Raw genomic sequence first — 22,228 nt, 5'->3', positions numbered from 1 at the left:
GAAAGACACATTGAAAATTAAAGTCCAGTATAATTTGAATTAGAGCACTAGTTGAGAAAGTAACTCCACAGTTTAGATGGAGTTAGAACTGCTGACTAACTTACCTGTTGATTAGAAGGGTTAACAATTGCTGTGAGTAAGTAGTGTCCAAGAGGATCAAATCTCACCAGACTGAAAACAGAAGAAAGGCACAGAGACATGGACAGAGAAATAGTGTTAACCAAGAAGAGGAAACCTGTGTGAAAGTTTCTAGCAATCATTACTTATAATTATGGGATTACCCAGGTATCAACTTCATGCTAGAGACTTTCAAAACTTTCAAACAGATTAAAAAAAATAAGGCTTGGCACTTCTTGTTACATCCTCACACTTGCAAAAATAATTTCAAAAACCATTAGGCTTCCACCTCAGGAAGCAGCTACATTAAACACATAGCTGCTCATGTCTAAGAGCCCATCAGAACAGTAAAGTAGAGAATGCTCCCATGCTCTGCCACAGACTCAGGACTTCCCTCACACAGCAGCTACATTTGCAAGAAGCCTGAGTGCTGGTGACAAGAAACAGTCTCAGCATCAAGGTGCATAGCTAAGACCAGAAAGTCAGCTAATATTCAACTTCAATACCAAAAGGACCCAAGGAAAACAATGCACCAACTTTAATTCAGGCAACACGTGCACTGATTTCCAGGGCTAAATATGTAAATATCAATTAGCAGATTCGAGACATATCTACATCTCCATCTTCCAATTTGATACAGACAACCAAGGATGAGCAATTTACCCACCAATCTATCTACCACCTGAACACCTTTCAGGTTTCTGAAAATAAAGGCTTTATCCCAAACCCAGACAGTTTTGAATCTGAAAAAGATTCTAACAACCCTGGTCTACAGAGACCAGAAGATGAGGCCAAGGAACAGCTAAAATGAACAAAATAAACAGCTCCCCAGCTGGTTGGCCAGCTGCTTAAAAAGTAGGAGGAGCCAAAGGGATTATACCCCACCCAAGCAGGGATAATACAAAGATAATAATCTGTCTCCTGAGGTGAAAGCGTGTGTAAATGTTCTCTACTATGTTACTCCTACACCAGACATCACTGGTGGGCAGAGTACTCACCGGACCCGTTCCATCTCACTAGCTGTCTTCACCACTGCAAAGGGCTCCCGTCGACTCCAATCCCAGAAGTGGATCTCGTTGGCAGTGGCAATCAGCAGGAGCTGAGCCGTTGGGTGGAAAGCCAGAGAGGCAATGGCATTGTTGCTATCTGTGAACCAGCTTTCACTGCCACCCTATGAACAAACAAATCCCAAACATTCTCAGCTTACAAGCTGTGAGTGGACTGAGATGTCAAAAAAAAAAGGCCCATATAAGGTAAAATGACTACTTTTAGGGCCTACTTTAAATGTGCCCTCTGAAAACCATGTAGAATACCAATAATCTGGCAACATCACCAATTTATTAGAAAAATATTACTGTCAGCTCAGTTCTGTCACCTACAATCCATAAGCAATGAGCACCCGCACAGCTGCTGTTTTTGTAGCCTGTGAAAACCAAAGCTTGATGCACGACATGGTGCACAGCAACCCATCAGCCAGTCACCAGGACAAGGAGTATACTGCTTTGATGATCACCATCAGAGTACTACAATCCTTAATCTAAGACAAGAGAAGTCCATCCTGAAGACATCTTAGAGTGTCCTATACTACGTCCCAATGGGCTGACGGAAGAATAGTTAAATAGGGTGTTCATTCTAGAATGGAGGACTATGAACTAGACCTCCTGTCAATTAACTGGGCAATAACTACCACTTACTCACATATAGTCCTAAAAATCTGGCTAATCTCTCCTTCAGAGTTAAGAACCCAATGGTAAACAAGTCTCTGCATTTAGAACACCAAAGGTGGGGTACAGCTCAATGGTACAGTGTGTGCTTAGCATGCATGAGGTTCTGGGTTCAATCCCCAGTACCTCTATTTAAAAAAAGAAAAGAATATCAAAGAAAAGGAAACACTTACGTGTAAATCCCAGATCCTAACCTCCCCATCTAGGCAGCCAGAAGCAATAAGGCCTGAGATGGTGGGGTGAAAAGTGACACACCATGGAGTGCGGCGGTGTCCAATTAGAGAGTGAACACACTTGCCTGTCTTCACCTCCGTGATATAGATATTATGGTTTACATGGGTGGAGGCCAAGAGAGTCCTACGGAATCAAAGAGTAGGAAGTAAATGTGAAGCATGTGAGAGTTTTGGACAACACAGAAAATTGACACTGAGGGAGGGTATAGCTCAAGTGGTAGAGTGTATGCTTAGTATGCACAAGGTCCTGGGTTCAATCCCCAGTACCTCCTCCAAAAAATAAATAACTAAACCTAATAACCCTCCCCCAAATTTTTTAAATTAAAAAAAAAGAAAAGAAAAAGAAAAAAGAAAAGTGACACTATTCCACAAACCAGCGTGAAAAAAAATACACCCTGGCCATTACAAACAACAGAAACATTCTGATCTCTAAAAGCTTTTGGCTTCTCCATACTGTCCCCAAATGACATATAACCCGTTCAGAGAGTATTTTTTCCAGCAGAGAAAACAATCACACTGTTGGTGGCCTGTATCACACAGGCAAAGGATTATTATTGAAAAACTTTTCGAGTTTTGATCCTCGATATTCATAGGTTCCTTTGCTTATTCCCATGATTTTAATGGTTAGCACTGCTCATCTACTTTCTTTCCCAATCTGGTAACACTGGCAAAGCTCTGTTCATTCAGTGCTTCAAAGAGCCTTTAAGGATCTCATTCAGAAGATCAAGCTAGGCCAAACACACAGAAAGCAATGCTATCACAAGTCTTAGGTAACGTTATAGATAAGTACTAGGTACCTGTCTGGGCTGAAGGCCAGTAAAAAGGTAGAGCGTGGACTATCCGGCAGTTCTACTCTCTGGGAAACAAACAAAGTTAAAAAACATTATTTATGTATAAACTAAGGCTCACTCTATCTCAGAAGCAGCAAACCATCCTAGATTAATATTTACAGTGTGTGTCTAAAAGCTGGAATCAATGATTCACCTACAAATTGAAAGAGACAAATCTAAACTACCTTTAGGAAAAATGTCTAGCTCTGAAGGAAAAAAGCTATTTCTAGACCATTCATTCTTCCAAATCTGTAAAAACAAAAACAAAAACAAAAAAACCCCCCACAAAATCCTGTTAGATCTATCAATTCTCCTACACAAAACAAATTATGTTCCAATTTTATGTCATTAACCTATTCTAAGGTTCCGTTCTACTGTCACCCTACAATGTGGAGAATACCCATTTTTCTTACCTTGCCCTCCCATTTCATCCACCGGGTTTTATCTTCCACCAGCTCCTGCAGAAGCCGCTGAGCTCCAAAGGTCCGAGTGCCCCTTTCCCGCCCCCAGAGTATCCGGACAGCATTCTTCTCTGGAACAACCTTCATGGTGCTCAGCAGCCACTGTCACACCAGGCACAGGAAGAGACGGAGCAAGTAACAGCTCCACACGATGAAGCAGCTAAAATGAGGCCATTCAGGTCCTTGTAAGTTGTCTTCATGGAAATCTAAGATATGGACATTAATGTCAAAGAATATCTATTCTGTACTCAGAGAAGCTTCCCACTGTAAATACGATTCTAGCTCAAAAAGGAAAGTATTATTCTTTTCACACTTAATGACCCTTTCTCAGAAAAGACCCTTGTCCCAGAACTTTTCTTCCAAAAATATTCCACCCTTAAATTCCTCTCATAACCCCCATAGCTCAGTCTCATAATAAAAGACCAGACCATTGTCTAAAGCAGTTCTCTTCGCAGGCAGGAAGAACTTTTGCTACTAACAAAAAGATCTAAACCTTTGTCAAACACAAAATGAATCATAACACGACATCTGCACTCCCCTCTCAGTGCTGCTTCCCTGGTTGCTAGTACCCCTCCTTATCACTGGACAAGGTGACAGGGTGATAATTCCTATTACTCTTACAGAGCAGCTTCAATTCTACCTCGTACCTAAAAGCAAGTGCACAGGACTACTTCAAGGTACCTTTCTCATTCTCTTTTTCTCTTCTCCATTAAAGCTCCAGAAGAGACAACAGAGGAGGAAAGAAAAAAATTTCTATTTCTTTTTCTCACCCACTGCAAGCTCTTAGGTGCATAAAACTGTCACAAAATAAACAAAAATTCTACTAAAATGTCAATTAGCAGCAAAATATACACATGTGCAACAATTAAAGATTTGTGGCTCCTCCATACAATGGAACATGCAGTGCAGTGAAATGGCATTTCAAAAGAATACGTAAAGAAATTTTATCCACTGCAGCACTGTTTCTTCAACTCTATTATGAAAAAGTTCAAATATACAGAAAAGATAAAAATACAGTAGAACAAACACATACTACTCACCCCTTAGACTCAAGAATTGTTAATATACTGTCAAATTTACCTCATCTATCTCCACGGATAGGGATATGGCCATATATGGGTTGTTTTTAATTTTCTTGTGAAAGAAAACGCTTCAGCAGGCATCAAGACACTCTTAACTCCATATACTTCACTGTGCATCCTCTAGGAATGAGGACATTTAGCTTCATAACCACAATACCATTATCACACCAATTATCATTTAACACCCAGCCCTCATTCAAATTTCTGCAACTGTCCAAAAAAAAAGTCTTTAATGATGGCTTTTAAAAAATTCAGAATCCAATCAAAGCTCAAACGACGAATTTGGATGTTACATCTCTTTAGTCTCTTTTATTCTAGAACAGCCTCTAACTTTTATTTTTGGTTGGTTTTGCTTATATTCGTTTGCTTGTCTGTTTACAATACAAGCTTTTTAGACCAAGACAGTTGACTTATAGAATGTCTTACAACTTTGTTTTGTCTGATTATTTATTCACGGTGCCATTTAGCTTGCTTCTCTATCCCTAATATTTCCTGTAAATACTGAGTAGATTTAGGTTAAGTGGTTTGGGCAAGAATGCTTCACAGGTAATGCTATCTACTTACTTCATGGTGTGTATTACAGCACATCATATTCTCAGACTGTTCCACGTAGTGGGACTTGGTAAATTATACAATCATTTACCAAAACATGATCACTTGGTTGAGACTGTAACAGCCAGAGCTCTCTTTATTAAGGCATTTTTCCTCTTTACAATTAGCAATCTGTGGCTAACATTTGGCACCATGTAAATACCCTGTTCCTCTTTCAACCTTTTGCTTAATGGTTTAGCAGTCACTGATGACTCTTAAATTACTTCCTTTGAGGGCTGAAAAATGTTGATTTTCAAATTCCATCATTATTTCTACATTTATTAACTGGCATTCTTCTGTAAAAAAACTTTCTCTTAATAACTGAAGCAGGGTAATGCTTAATTTTTTTTCCTTTAATTACTACTTCTTATTGTTTGTAATAGCAAAAATTGGAGACAACTCAAGTGTCCATCTAAAGGGGACGAGATGACTAATCTATGGTCAGGAAGAGTCTCTGGGTAGTGACAACAAGAGAGCTCCAAAATACGTTGTTAAGAGGGGGAAAAAGCAAGGAACAAAATATAGTAACACTACCTTTCAATTAAAAGGAGAAATTAATGATCATTTATTAGGGACTGAAGGGATAAGGTAAATGGAGACAAAGATGGAAGTTAGACTACTCAGTGTTTCTGTTTTATGTCATTTGTACTCTTGAAATTACCTATTCAAAATTTTGTTTTTAAAATATTTAATAATGTGAAAAAATACATGTTAAGTGAAAAAAGAAGAATACAAAATTATATATATAGTATGATTCCAATTTTGTTAAAAAAATCTTTTGAGAATAATGATACAAAAGAAATATAAAAAACATTAACCATGGTTCTCTCTTGTGGTAGGATTACAGGTGATTTAATCGTCAGAAAAGGCAATGTTTTTTTCATTTTTTAAATTTAAAAAGTAATAAATGCTTACTGTAAAAAAATCATACAACAAGCAGCTCTTTACACTTCATGAAAGGCTGCAATCTAGAAAGTACACAACTAGATGCATCCAAATACAGGAAGAAAAATATTTACAGCCTGTGCTGAAAAGAGTCTTCTCCCTGGAATACTAAAACATAAAAAGCCAGAAAGATTCTACAGAAAAAAAAAGATTCCACAGAAAAACAGAACCCCAAGTTCCTAGTCAAATACAGCACAAAGTTCCCTAAGCAGTGACTGAGGAACAAACTCTAGCCCACATCCTCGTGGTACAGTTCTCATCCCCCATTAGTACACCATACAAATATGTACACACTAGGAATGTCAACACACTGCAGGCTAACCTCCTGCATAAGCTAAGGATGAACTAACTGGAAGGAAATAATCTCCTTGGTGACCGTGACAACTCCTGGTTTAAGACCAAAAGTCTAGAAGTGAAACTTCCACACAGCTGAGTAATTACTAACCAGGAAGGTGCCAGAAATACAGTTCCCATTCGTTCACCTTAACCCTTAACTGAGTCTGTAATTTTTTTTTTTGAGCCATTCTTTGACCTAATATAGAAAAGTTCAGCAGAAATGAGTTGAGGGCCCCTCATCTTAACAGTGCAACATAAAAGTACTTTCAAAGAAACACATTTAAACCACCTATAATCTCGTAACGTGGTGAAAGCAGCAGCAGCCCAATTACTAAGGAAAAAAATCTGACCTTCTGACCTCGTGTAACTCAAGAGGAAGAAGAAAATATAGGTCACAAACATCGTATGATTCAGAAAACTGTGATGCAATCCCAAGTTCCTACAGGAATCAGAAGGATGAGGAAAGAGCTGCTACAAATACCAGTTACCAAGAAAACTACTCAGTATCACCAAAGGGCTTGTCTATCAACTCCCAGGGACCTCAACACACTAATAGTTCAAACAAGAGAAAGTCTGACTGATGCCAAGAAGTCAAAGGGATTGAAACACCTGCACAGTCTCCCTTTTGTCTGAAGAAAAATATTTGCTGTTTCCTTAAAAGGATAAGGGACTTCTGATATAATCCTTATAGCCACTTGAGAAGAAGTTTTACTTTGTTCTCCATAAGAACAAAAGGAGCTAAATCAAACTGCAGTCAGGCAGGCCTATCGCTGAGGAGGAAGTGCCAGTCAAGTGTATTTTTTCATTCCTCTTTTCAAAAAGCAGGAAGAAACAAGTTTCCCAATCTGTCCCTTAAACCAGACTGGGACAAAGGGTGCCAAGAACAGTCTTTGTGATATTCTTACACAGCCCCAGATCAATTCTCAATCACCAAAAGCCTTGTGCACATAGAACCAAACTGGGGTATATGTATATAATACAAATGCCAAGATTCCACACCATTTCTAACCAACCTCCATCCATAACATGACTGATCACTCTAAAAAGATGGGAAGAAACCACTTTGAAAGGTTTTCTCTGCTTAACTCTAGGATGTAATTATATTTAACAACCCCTAATAAAAATCACCTAGAGAGTATGCACAACCTAGTGGAAACTAAAAGTTAGATTTACAGGTTGCCCTTACAATTTGATCATCTTATGACAGCAATTTTACTCCACCTTCTAGCAATATGACTTTGGGCAAGTTACTTAACCTCTCTGAGACTTAGTTGCTTCCTTTGTAAACAGGAATTGCAGCATCTGCTTCACCAGGCTGTTGTGAGGCTCCAGTAAGAAACAGTGGTGAACCATGAACACTGCTGCTGTTATTGTTGCCATTATTACTGAATTCTCTTCGGGGTTCACTATGGTTTCCCTCACCAAACAATATGGCCAACTAAAACCCCTGAGACCTGAGATGCCACAGTTCCCAAGAGTAGTAGATTTCTAAGAAATACTTCAAAGGCTGTGACCAGACAACAAAGTAAAAAGTACTCAGGAGAAGTATTCATTTGTGTGGCAAAAATAATTAAATGAGATTTGGGTTACTTTTACATAAAAAGTGAATTAAAAAAGAACCAACAACTTAGAGCTGTATCTGTAAAACCTGACTAATAATTCAAACCCAAGATCCTCCCTACCAATAGCATTCCAGGGGTGTGAATCAGAAAATTATTAGACCTGGAAGGGACTGTTAAAATGGAGTCAAATTACTTCATTTATTCGAGTAACTGCATCTCTCCCCACTTCACTATGCCCACGTAAGCAAAGTCTAAGAATCAAATCAGCCATGTAATACTGACATATATCCCAAAATAACACACAGGATTCAACCCAAGGTTAACTCTTTAAAAGAAAAAAAAATCCTTTAAATACTCAATGTAGGATCACTTGCATAAGTAAAGTTCTCCCAACAACTGGAAAATTAACTGCAAAATGTCAGGCCTTTAATTAGAGGCCTAAAAGTGGCCCAGTACTCTTCAGAAACTCCACGTGGGTGGAATACACAGGGTTTTCCACAACTGGCAGCTCTGTTTCCATTAACAGGACTTTCTACAGGGCACTTCAGGATGCTTCAGGACACTTCAAATGACACCATATAGGCTCCAAGCCCAAAATGTAAGCACCACAGCAGCAACCATTCCTGTCTCCATACAGCTCTTGCTTGACTCCTAGGACAGTCTTTCTTGACTTGGAGGGGGGCAGGAAATTTGGGGCAAAGCATCACAAATCTAGAACTGTAAACAGGTAACACATTTTGAAGACAAACACACCTGGAAGCACAAAAACTTCAACTGTTCCCTGAATTGTGTATCTACTGTGTGTGGACTATGAAAGGATAGCCTAGGATACACCAAAGTGCTAACTGCAGTTAAGTCTGGATAGAGAAACTTTAAGTAGTGTTTATTTAATTTTTTTATCCAAAATTTCTAAATAAGAGATAGCATAGTATAGTGATATATGGGTCCTAAAATCAGACTGGCCAATTGAATCTCAGCTCTGTCATTTTCTTGGTACATGAAGGTTTCTTGGAATAGTTACTTAACCTCCCTGTACTCGTTTCCTCATCTGTAAAAGGGAGTATGTATATGACAGGATTACCATGAGAATTAAAAGATTTACCAAGTTTAAAGTGCTTGATATTATATAATTCCAATGCTTATACCAAAATAATTCTGTTCTGTGATGTGAAATTACAGAATGGCAACAAGAAAAAAATTTAGGCCACAAAGTCCTATAAACAATCAGATAAATTCTTCTAGGCAAAATGAGACTGTCCACTGCAAAGCTCTCCAAAGCATTTCATATAAATAAATCTTATATTTAAAAAAATGAAAAATAACAAAATCTCAAGATAATAGTTAAAATAATAACTAACACTTTCATAGTGCTTTTCATGTCCCACTGTTCTTAGCACTTTACATAAAATAACTCATTTACAATCCTCAGGTACATGAGGCCCTAAGAGAACCAGTCACACTGTCAGTGGTGGATTCAGAATTCAAATCCAGGTGTCTGGCTCCATACCCTAGCTACTTCATTACTACAGAGAACTCCCTAATGCCTGAGATAAAACCTCCTGTATGGTCTCTCTCCTGTTTCATGTACTAGTCTCACATGTATTTGGCCCCAATCAATGTTTCACTACTTTATATTATCAATTAGAAATCAACTTGTTTTATATTTTTAATGTTTATTTCCTTAAAGGTCAAGAAATTAAAGAATGCTGAGGAAAAATGAAAAAAAATTCTCACTCTTTCTTTTATAGTATTTACATAGTTTTTGAGAGAAAAGAGGACTTCAAAACCTTTAACCAGAAATAACCCTGAATTTGATGAAGTACCAAATAAGACTATATCATGAAATTTAGCTACTATGTATTTACCCCACAAACCTACCAACTCCATCAAAATAAGAAAAATTACCTATCAGGAAATAGAGATAGCTGCCACAGTAAATTTACTTTTGTCTGGCAACTAAGATGGAACATAAATCTCAAAAAATAAAATCAACAAAGGATGTGACTGAGCATACTCTGTCACATCTGTGCATACCCCTTCATCAAACATGAAATGTGACAGTGACACAATTGAGAAGAGGAAAAAAGGAGTCTTCATGTGCAGTCTCAGGCCAGACCAACCCTTTCTCATCCACCCGGCAGACACATATGCTAGTGATTTCCCTTCACTGCTGAAGTTGGTCTCAAATTAGAATTCTCCACGACTTAGTCTACCTACCTGTGACAGATTCTCTCCAAAGACAGTTGCCATCAATTCCTTCCACTCTTTTCTTATCAAGAGATAAGAACAGATTTCTCTCCCCTTTAATCTGGGCTGACCTTGTGGCAGAAGTGATGATGTGCCAGTTCTAGGCCTGGCAGCAACCACTTTCACTCTAGGAAGCCAACCACCAGGCTGTAAGGAAACTCAGGATGTACCACTGAGAGAGACAGACTTGGATGATAATATACACCTTGGAGAGAGACAGAGGCCACATGGAAGACTATCATGTTGCCAGACCAATGAGTTGAAACCCTGTTGCCCTCTCTAACCCAGCACAACCACCAGTTGAAAGCAGACAAATGAGTTACATCAGTTGATGCAACACAGGGCAGAAGAACAAACCAAACTTGCCCTGCCCAAGTTGCTAACCCACAGGACTGTGAGAAATAACAAATTATTAATGTTTTAAAGCCACAAATTTTGAGGTGGTGTGATACTGTGATTTATAATAAGAAATACATATTTGGTCTTTGTCCCCATTCCTGGCACAGCACTCCTAAAACCCTTGAAATTTCCAAGTGATAGTCTTCTGTCATTCAAAAGAAGTCTCTTTTTAAACAATAAGTTCATACTGTATAGCACAGGGAACTATATTCAATATCTTATAGTAACTTATGGTGAAAAAGAATATGAAAACAAATATATGTAAGTTCATAAATGACTGAAGCATTCTGCTGTACGCCGGAAACTGACACAACATTGTAAACTGACTATACTTCAATAAATAAATACATAAATAAATATTATAAATATATTATATTATATCATATATATAAAAGGAAGCCTCTTTTAAACTTAAGCTAGTAACTCAGAATTGAGTTAAATTTGTAGGACACCCAGTGTCTGCTGAGAACTGGAGAAATGCTTGCTAGCATTGGAAAAAACACACATAAGTGGTTTTTGTATGAAAATGAATATATGTATATTCCTATATGACTGAAGAATTGTGCTGTACACCAGAAATTGACACATTATAAACTGACTATAATTCAATTTTTTTAATGTAGAAAAAAAAAAGAAGTGGTTTTTGTACAGCAATAGATACCTAAAATACTACCGAGCTAATATCCTGTGTGCGTAATTCCTTGTTAAGACTCTTTCTTCCTACTAGACTACAAGCTGAGTGAGGGCAAAAACCATGTCTGTCCTAGTCAGTACCTAGCCCAGTGCTTAGCATAGAAAAGAATGAATTCGTGTATGTATTTTTATCCAGCTATGAGGAAAACCCAAAACAAACCCCAAGCTTTCATAAACAGCAACAATGTAGGTTGAAAAAAATGTGGTCAGTTACGGGTGATGTTGATCAGTTCAAGGTCATAAATCCAATTTCTATAAGTCAAATAAAAAAAAAAAGAAAAGAAAACTCTGTATCATTAACAATTTCAGTCATTTCACTATGCACATGTCATTAATCAGGAGAAGGCCAGACAACAGAGTATGCACAGGGCAAATCCATCCCCAACACTACTAAGGGGGTGGAGAGGGACCTAAACTTAAAAAAAACACACATCTCAGAGATGACAGGAGTCTTTTGTACTTTTTTATACTCATATTTGAAACACGGCATATTTAGAACAAAACACAGAAGCAATGATTTTCTGACAGCAGGTTTGGGAATATGGGATATTGTATAGTGCCAAATATAAAAGTGACATGATTTCATGGGTAAAGATAAGACTAAGAGGTAAGAAGCTTCAATGACTGAGTTCAACCACTGAGTTGTTACATAATCTTGGACAAATCAGACTCCAAGTACAAAAACTGAAACACCCTCTTTCTACCTTAAAGGAATAATATCCTTGGAATATCTCAGAAGAAATGGGTTACAGAAAGTTCAAGGCAGGACTACAACTTTTCGAAGTAAAAGCCAAGTAAGGAACCAACAACAACCAGAATGCACAACAAATGGGGCTTTGCACAAAGAAGTCTGGCATATACAGCTCTGAGAGAAAGTGCGAAGGACACCACAGTGGCTATGAAGCCGAATCACAGAGTACCTCTAATCATCTGACAAACTAAACACAAATAATTTGATGGAATTAAGACCAATACAATCAAAATTATACACAGTCCTTTTATAAGCAGCCAAAGACCAGAAATAAAATGTTAAGAAAACCTGCACCTATACTGCAGACATGCAAAGCATTTATAGTCAGAATTACAAATACTCCAAAAATACAACTGGTCTGCCTCTAGAAAGTCAGTCTAAAAGGTAATAATGAATCAAGTACCTGTACAAAGGTTGTCAGCCTAAATTTACTGAAATAAGCAAGCACTGTAACCCCTTTTTCTCATATCCACCACTGCCCCCAAAGTTTTTTATATATAAACTCAGCTCAAGGCAGACTGCTACAAGGTTTACTACAAAGAAGCCAACAACCTTACAAATTGCTTTGAAGACACAAAACTAAATAAATTCTCATAACTGTTATCATAATAAAGGGGAGAAAAAAGTATCAGCTTTTCTACTACAGATTTTGCTGACTAGGGCTTCCTAAAGTAACTCACAATGATGTAAGTTAACATCTGCAACACAGGAAAGTTTGTGCTCAAAAACAAAGTATGATCAAAACTGGAAATAGAAAGCCGTAAGACCTAAATTTGAGACAATATTCCTTACTTCCACTTACCTCAGAAGGATGAAGAAAAAGAAAATGAAGTTTTATCTGCAAACTCTTCTGGGGAAAACAGTGAGCTGAGAGCACAAGAATCCCTGAAAACTCAATGAAGAACAAGGAGGGAACCACTGAATCAAGAAGAAACTGAAGCTCAATTTTTGAGTCCCAAACTATCAAAGACCAAGAAGGTTACTGTTAAGTGCACAAAAATGGCAAGAGATTTTCTATTGGCAAGCAAAAAAAAAAAAAAAAAAAAAAAAAAACCAGTAGCTTTTAATGGAAGAAACTTCACAGAGGCAAAAACAGCTTAACCCCAGAAATGGGAACTGACCCCAGCTGCCTCAGGCAAACAGGCCTAATGGCTTTGGCAACAACATATCCTTCACCCACCAACATTAGGAGGCTGAAGTAGAGCTTATTTCAAATCATGAAAGATCACATCTTTCTGTTTTCTGCATAGTCTTTGGGAAAAAAAAAGAGTCCCACCCTCCTCCCTGGAGCACCACACTGCCCCCAATCGGTTCTTGGAAACCCCTGAAGCCACAGGAACAGGCTTGTAAAAAGCTTCGAGAATGTTAAGCCAGGTATCCTCACAAACCCAGACAGATGAGATTACTCAGCAGACAAATAAGAAAATTAAAACCTGGAAGAGGTTAAGGAATTCATCTAGTTTTGCAAGATGAGTCAGTAGCCAAGGCAGGATTTGAATTCAGGCTTTTCCTTCTGATAATATCAGAGCTTGACTCCCAGTCTTTGGCTCAGTAGATACTGTGTTCAGTGTTCTCCAATGTTAAGAGTCAGCCCAGGTCAGGTTCTTGGCTGACTAGAATAGGGAAAGGAAAAATTTCCCTCAAGGCTTCAGGAAGGGGAGAAGTCAAATTATTAAATGCAGAGCTCTCATGCTGAAAGGCCCAGATGCCCTTTCACTTTGCCAATCACATTTCTCAGCCAGTCAAAATAAAGTACTGGACTTTTAAGAACCTAAGCATTTTAAGCTCTGACTAAAAGTTGGATTGCATTTCCCCAACTTTCCAAATAAAAAACACTTAAGGGGGAGGGGAAGGATGCAAAAGCAATGACAGACAGCCAACAAGTGTTTACTAAATACCGATGCACTCAGCACTGTTCTAGGCACTGAGGACACTACAGTGAACAAGAACATTCCTGTCCTCAAGAAACTTATGTGATTATTTATGTAATTAAAAATTGATGGTACTTTCAAGTACTGATAAATGCTAGGAAGAAAATATGGGGGGACAGATTAAAGGGTGGAAATCAATTATTTAGAATCACTTTCTATTTTTCTATGACAATGAGCCTGAGAAAATATGAATAACTCAGGAGAAACTTTAAAATATTTTCATACAAATTAATATGACAATAAATATAATCCAACATCAATTTCTATTTTTAAATAACTATATACAAGCATATTTCAATACTAAATTTGAAATAGCATTCAAAAAAAGTATTTTTACCTCAAAAGTTACAGCAATCTTAAAGCCTTATTAGTATATGGCAGAAAAAAATCCCAATATTTATCCAATTATCCACCAATTGATAGACAAGAGGCAGAATTCAACACATATATTTACGGTAATACTTTTATTTAGCATTCATTAAATTTTTGCTACACATGTTACAGTGCTAAGCACTTTCCTCACATCATCTCACTTCTCACAGCAACACTGTAAAGATAGCTACTATCATTATCCCCATTTCACAGATCACAAAACTGAGGCTTAGAGAGGTTGAGTGATTTGTCCATGTGGAGGAGAGATTCAAAATCAAATCAGTTGCCGAAGCACATACTCAAATCATCACACTATATTGCTTCTATAAAACAAGCATTAAACCTCAGATACAGGGAAAAAAACCCTTTCAGTGAGCCAAAAAGAGAAAGAAAAACATCATGTAATATCACTAACATGTGGAATCTAAAAAAATGAGACAAATGAACTTATTTACAAAATAGAAACAGTCTTACAGACAAAGAAAACAAACTTGTGGTTACCAGAGGGGAAAATGGGGGCGGTGTGGAGGGATAAAATGGGAATTCGGAATTTGCAGATACTAACCGCTATATATAAAACAGATAAACAGCAAGGTCCCACTGTATAGCACAGGGAACTATATTCATTACCTTGTAGTAGCCTATAATGAAAAACAATATGAAAAGGAATATATATATGCATAACTGAATCACTATGCTGTACACCAGAAACTGATACAACATTGTAAACAGCTATAATTCAATTTAAACATTTTTTTAAAAAAAGAAAAAGAAAAAACCCTCTTTTTGTGTCCTCACACCTAGGTCATAATTATAAAGAGTTAATTCAGGAGACAGAGAGAGAAGGAATAAGTCTGAATGAATCTGAGTCAGAACACACTGACTCATGGTATAACCTCAGGCAAATTCCATAACATCCATGCCTCAACCTCTCAACCCCCCTATCTATAAAGGAGCTGTCCTCACCAGCGTTAACCATTACTTGCCTGCCTCCTAGTAGGCTGAGTGCTAATTATTACATGCAATACATACACAGATCATCAGTTGAAAGAGTCAAGGAAAACCATAGCATTATTATTATTGTTTTGATGCTAGAACAAAGCATCAGAAATCAAGGTAAATAAGTTATGTGCACCAAGAATGTAGAGTTTGAATATGTACTTTGAAAAGGAATCATATAATTAGTTGTTATACCTCTAATTTTTTGTTTTTTCTTTTTAATTTGAAAAAGCAATACAGGGGGGTGGGTATAGCTAAGCGGTAGAGCACATGCTTAGCTTACACAAGGTCCTGGGTTCAATCCCCAGTACCTCCAATTAAAAAAATTAAAAAGGCAATACATACTATACGACCCAACAATTGCACTCTTAGGCATTTATCCCAGAGACCGTATATTCACACAAAAAAATCTGTACACAAATGTTCACAGCAGCTTTATTCATAATAGCCACGAAGTGAGAAAAAGCTCAGATGTTCTTCACTGGGCAAGTGATTAAACAAAAGGAGGTACATCCAAACCATGGAATACTACTCAGCAATTAAAAAGAAAGGAACTACTGATACATGCAATTTGGATGACTCTAGCTAATTATGCTGAGTGAAAAAGGCCAATCCAAAAGGATATATAACATATGATTCTATTTACGTAACATTCTTGAAATGATAAAGGGAGACAGATTAGTGGTTGCCAAGGATAACAGACAGGGCTGGGGGAGTGGGAGGTACTGGGGATTGAACCCAGGACCTTGTGTATGCTAAGCATGTGCTCTACCACTTAGCTATACCCAGGAGTATTTTCCCTTGATTCTCTATGCAAAAGCTTTATTGCGATTTTATGTACTCCACTGTTTGGATCATTATTATTTGGGGGTAGGAGTGTCTATAAAAGGGCATCAGGAGAGATTCCTTGGGATAGAAATGTTCTGTATCTTAACTGCATCAATGACAATATCCAGGTTGTGATGGTGTACTATGGTGCATGGTGTACTATGTAATATTTATAAAATGTTACCATTAGGGGAAACTCAGTAAAGGGCAAACAGCATCTCTCTATTACTTCTTATAACCACATGTAAACCTACAATTATCTCAAAATAAAAAGTTGGATTAGGAAAAAAGGTAACACAAAGGTAACACGTGCTTCTTGTAACAAGTAAAACAACAGTCTATAGCCAGTCTCCCTCCCTACTCTTCCCATTCCTACCCTCCTGAGATAATCATGCAAGCTCACTGCTCATACAAACACGCATACATGCAAGTTTTTGTTCTCTGCATCAAAATGGGATCATATATACTACACATTACCCTGCAGCCTACCTTTTTCACTTATCACCACTACATCACAGAGAACTAAAAAAAACAAAAACAAAAACTTTAAGCGCCAAGTTGGATGGCAAATATAGAATATTTTCTGACTGGGGTAAACCTGACAAATGTCTACCATGCTAATGTATGACAGCTGAGTCAGGTGCGCTCAGTGAGAGCAATACAGAAGTAGCATCTCAAAGAGATCTGCAAAAATGCAAGGTCTTTAGCAATTCTTCTAGGATCCCATCCCCCTCTCTGCCTCCTCCAGGGAACCATCCCGTGGGCTCACAGAGGAAGAAATGCTAAATGATTTCTTTTCAGCAGAAAATTGCAAGAGAGGATAATTCTCCCACGTACTCAAGCCATAGCAAACAAACTCCCCTAAAAAATATATTCCTCCCTCAAGCAGAAGTGCAAAATATACTGTTGATAACATTTAAAACATACATTTGTAATAAAAGCATCTACCACTATTAAGTGCTAATGTTTTATGGACTCTGTTTCTCAAAGCCCCCCACCCCACCGCCATTTTGTAGACAAAAACCTGGCTCAGTGTGAAACTACTTGCCATAATCAAATAGCCAGTAAGTGGTAAAGCTGGCGTTCAAAGCTACAAGACGAGTGCTTTCCCAACTTTACCAGGTTTTTCTATAATATCATATGCCAACAGAAGAGGTTCAGTAAGTTCAATCAAGAGTATTTAGGCAGAAGCCATTTTCTAAATGTCTGCTGACTTTGATTCAACTTTTTTTTTTTCCATTTAGCGTATCTGAGAGGGACTATACTACGTGCCAGGACCTATTACAGGTGAAAGGGACAGCGAGGTGAAAACAAACACAACCCAGAAAAGGCCTCCAACCTCAAAGAGCTTTCAAACTGAACTACAATATACTGTTACTATTACTACCATATTGAAATATGACAAGTGTTACCCTCAAGGGAGTACAAAGTGCTATGGGTTTGAAGACTCCAGCTATCATCCCAAAAGCAAGCGATAATCTCTCACTCTAGCTTCCTTACAATTGTTTCTAGTTTCAATTCCGATCTGGTATTTTCCAAGTCACATATTTCTCTTCTTGATCCCTGGGCAAAAGGTTGCAATGTCCTTCTATACAAAATACTGCCCTGGACTTGTTCAATTAGTATGAACAGAAGCTTCCCAGATCAAATCAGCAGAAAGCTCCTTAATGCTGTAATTTTTTTTTGATTTGGCAATGAAAATAAAGTATCTTTAACCTTTTTCATCAAATCATGGATGTACAAAGTTAAAGGTGACTTTGACATCACTTTGAGACTGAGATCTTAAAAAGTCAAATTCACTTTTCCATTGTGACCAGACTCACTCAGGGCAGTTGTCAGAAAAAGCCCAGGTCTCACAATTCACTTTATGGGGTTACTTTCCACTACTGTTTCTTTCTTTTAAGTCCAATGAAAACAAACGTAGTGAGATTCAAGTTTTCTCATTTTCATCAATGACAGATGCACCTATGAATCTTGGGCAGTTTAAAGACTAACTTTATCAAAAACAAACATGCTAAGCACTCATGATGAGACATATTCAGAGGTAAAGGACTGCCTACCCTCGATATGGCAGAAGCTGTTCAGGCACTTGGGAGGGAAATGTCAACCCGCTAAAAAACTGCCAACAGCATCATCATCTTAGCAATAGGTAGTATTTTAGGTGTATCTACTATAAGCCAGGCACTCCTAGTATTTACATACTATTTCTTTATTTTTTCTTTTAACACCTTTATTGTGGTATGGTTCCTGTACAGTAAATTACACATATTTCAAAAGTATAGTTTGATGAATTTTGATAGATGTATACACGAACGTAAACACTACCACCATCTAGATAGCTAACATTTCCATCACTCCCCAAGAGATGCAATTTTTGAATTGCCAATTTATCCCTTCCCACTCCCTTTACTTCCTGGTAACCATAAGTTTGTTCTCTGTCTTTGAGTCTGTTTCTGTTTTGTAGATAAGTTAATTTATGTCCTTTTTTTTTTTTTTTCAGATTCCACATATAAGCAATATCATATGGCATTTTTCTTTCTCTTTCAGGCTTACTTCACTTAGAATGACAATCCCCAGGTCCATCCATGTTGCTGCAAATGGTATTTTATTCTTTTTCATGGCTAAGTAGTATTCCACCATATGAGTGTGTATTTATGTTTGTGTGTGTGCATATATATATATACATACACACCACCACTTCTTTATTCAGTCATCTGTTGATGGACATTTGGATTGTTTCCATGTCTTGGCTATCATAAACAGTGCTGCTATGAACACTGGGGTGTATGTGTCTTTTTGAATTATATTTTTCTATGGGTCTACGCCCAGGAGTGGGATTGCCAGATCATATGTAAGTCTATTTTTAGTTTTTAAAGGAAAATCCATACTGTCTTCCATAGTGGCTGCATCAATTTACATTCCCACCAACAGTGTAGGAGGGTCCTATTTTCTCCACACCCTCTCCAGCATTTATTGTTTGTACACTTTTCAATGATGGCCATTCTGACTGGTGTGAGGTGATATCTCATAGTTTTGATTTGCATTTCTTTAACAATTAGCGATGTTGAGCATTTTTCATGTGCTTGTTGGCCATCTGTGGGTCTTCTTTGGAGAGATGTCTGTTTAGGTCTTCTGCCCAATTTTTGACTGGGTTGCTTGGTTTTTTGATATGAAGGTGTATGAGCTGTTTGTATATTTTGGAAATTAGTCCTTTGTCATTCTTATCCTTCAGAAACATTTTCTCCCATTTTGTAGGTTATCTTTTCATCTTGTTGATGGTATCCAGAGCTGTGCAAAAGCTTTTAAGTTTAATTAGATCCCATTTGTTTATTTTTGTTTTTATTTCCATTACTCCAGGAGCTGGTTCAAAAAATATATTGCTGAGATTTATGTCCAAGAGTGTTTTCTTTTTTTTTCCTTTTTTGGGGGGTGTGGGGGATTGGAAGATACCAAAGAAACTTTTGATTTCACCCAGTTAAACAGAGGTCACAAAAAAGCCAAGTAGTCCTGGGGGAGTAGGTATAGCTCAGTGGTAGAGCACCTGCTTAGCATGCAGGTGGTCCTGGTTCAATTCCCAGTTCCTCCATTAAAAAAACAAACCAAGAAAACACTAGCTCTCAGATTCACATGTACAAAATAGACAACAAATGATTCCAGGGACTCATGGGCTCCAGTCAGAACTACAACCTGTGAGTCACAAAGTCTCAGGGAAGTGACTCTGAAGCAGTTTATTTTAACAGCCCTGCGGTCCACAGGTGATTCCATCTCCTTCCCCCTCCTGCTCCAGTCCTGCCATGACAGTGACAGGAGCCAGCATGTGTGTCAGGAAGACACACATGATCTCTACTGCAGTGACTCCTGAAGCTCAGGAACAGCACAACAGCTCACCACGTGGTCAGGGCCCAGGGTCTGCACCTGCCCAACCACATGTCCAAGAGTGTTCTGCCTATGTTTTCCTCTAGAAGTTTTATAGTACCTGGTCTTATACATAAGTCTTTAATTCATTTTGAGTTTATTTTTGTATATGGTGTTAGAGAATGTTCTAATTTCAGTCTTTTACAGGTAGCTGTCCAGTTTTCCCAGCACCACTTATTGAAAAGACTGTCTTTTCTCCGTTGTCTATTCTTGCCTCCTTTGTTGTAGATTAATTGATCATAAGTGCATGGGTTTATTTCTGGACTTTCTATCCTGTTCCACTGATCTATGCATCTGTTTTTTGTGCTGGTACCATACTGTTTTGATTACTGTAGCTTTGTAGCACAGTCTGAAGTCAGGGAGTGTGATTCCCTCAGCTCTATTCTCTTTTTTCAAGATTCTTTTGAAAATTTTCTATTTTATTCCTATTTCCTATCCTTAAAACAACTTGTAAGATAGGTGTTACATTGTATTGTATATTTATGCACACCAGGTTTAAAGAAGAATCTCCAAATCTCACAGATACTCTGGAGCTGGGCTAGAACTCAGAGTCCTAAGCTCCCTAAGAACAGAGTAACTGCACTGCACATATGGTTATGATGTCAAGACACTTCAAACTTTGACAAAATTTCCTGATTGACAGTTATGCGATTTAGCTATCTTTTAAATCATCAGACTGTTTTAATTAATTTTCTTTCATGATTCCATGAAAGTGGTCTTCCATGCTTTTTTTCTTCTCAACTTTTTTTTAAGAAGCAAACCCCTTTTTCCAAATGAAATCTTCTGTGTAAACACTAAAATATAAAACAGATCAAAGTTGAGCTGCTCTGGTTTAAGCAGAAAGGGAGAACCAAAGCTCTTTCTTACTCTCATAGCCACCCCTTAGGCACCTCCAAAAATCACAGCTTGAAAAACACTGGCTTAATACAGAAAGAAGACTGCCTTCTCCATCTCAGCTTTGTCATTCACGGTCCATATGAGGACCAATGAACCTCAAAGCACAATTTTGATAAGAGACCTGAGATCCCTCAGGAGGCATCACTTTTTCTTGTCCTTTACAACAGAGATACCACCATCCACTTTACAGGTTTCTTACAAATATTACATGGAAGAACAAATATAAATTCCCCAGCACATGGTAAGTATGCAAAAGTTGGCTCCCCTCCCTTTTATCCCACAGTGTTAACAGTTGTCACCAATTCAAGAAAGCTCAATAAAATATATTTGATGGTATTTTCAGTAGCAGAGAAGTAAACAAGAAAATGCTCCCATAGCTCAACTTAAATAAACAAACCTAACAAACCCTTCATTAAAGGTACCAATACAATGCCTCCTCCCAGCTTAGCCCAGTCAGTCAATGACCCATGGATCTCAAAACATAATTTTGATAATAGACCTGAGAGCCCTTATGAGGTAACTTAATGTAGACTGTAAGTGTCAGGTGAATGAGTTAATGTTGTTCTGAGTACCTTAAATTTGGCATTTCCTGAGCTAAGCACTTAAATTGGCAACTTAATACTGCATTTAATGAGTATTTTTATGTTCATGTTTTACTACAGAATCTAATGTTCATTTGCTCCTCTTCTGGGCTTCTATTTCTCCAGGCACCACAAGCCAAAAATATGTTGATATCATGTGGACCTTCACCTAAGCAATTTTAAACTGGCCATTCCTAAACTAGTCATTAAGAATTTGTTAAACACCAGGCTATACACCAGAAACTAACACAACATTGTGATCCAACTATACTTCAATTAAAAAAAAAAAAGAAATGCAAAAAGAATCTATTATCTTAGTCTGTTATAGATAATGTGTTCCCTCTTCTACATGTAAAACAGGAGACCAAATACATTTTTAAAGGAAAGAGGTTCTCAGTCCCAATCTAAGCACAGCCAACTCTCAAATCACATACTCTACGGAAGCTGCAGGTGTTGGCTTTGATCCCTACAGCTTACGAAGAGTCATAACAATAATATATCATACAGTCGTGAAAAGACTCAGTGATGATAAAGAACACATCCTTAAGCATTCGACATGGGAGCCAGGAAGATTCAGAGTGCTAATCTTCTATTTTACCAGGAGACCCTGAGCAATTCACCTACTCTCTAATGATTATTTCTTCATAAGGAAAATGAAAATATACTCATTAAAATGCCAGGGATACTGTTCAACTAACCTTCAGCTATTTCCGAGGGTTACCAGGTACTTCAGC

At 37.7% G+C, this 22,228-nt stretch overlaps 1 protein-coding gene across 7 annotated transcripts in view; it reads right to left on the bottom strand.

The window, feature by feature from the left end:
• AMBRA1 (autophagy and beclin 1 regulator 1) overlaps positions 1-22,228 on the bottom strand; it is a 152,462-nt gene that overhangs the window by 121,098 nt on the left and 9,136 nt on the right. For all 7 annotated transcript variants that reach the window (XR_012509602.1, XR_012509601.1, XM_074372095.1 and 4 more), the window contains exons 2-6: positions 3,318-3,571; positions 2,872-2,930; positions 2,015-2,198; positions 1,116-1,288; positions 105-171 (exon numbers count right to left, since the gene is read on the bottom strand). Coding sequence is in view for 5 of the 7 variants with exons in the window: in XM_074372095.1 (XP_074228196.1) it covers positions 105-171; positions 1,116-1,288; positions 2,015-2,198; positions 2,872-2,930; positions 3,318-3,452 (618 nt within the window). In the remaining 2 variants the exon portion in view is untranslated. The remainder of the gene's footprint in view (positions 1-104; positions 172-1,115; positions 1,289-2,014; positions 2,199-2,871; positions 2,931-3,317; positions 3,572-22,228) is intronic.

The sequence above is a fragment of the Camelus bactrianus genome, chromosome 10 (genome assembly GCF_048773025.1).
Source record: "Camelus bactrianus isolate YW-2024 breed Bactrian camel chromosome 10, ASM4877302v1, whole genome shotgun sequence".
Lineage (NCBI taxonomy): Eukaryota > Metazoa > Chordata > Mammalia > Artiodactyla > Camelidae > Camelus > Camelus bactrianus.
The sequence above is the reverse complement of the archived record's forward strand: the minus strand, read 5'-3'. Positions and strand labels throughout refer to the sequence as shown.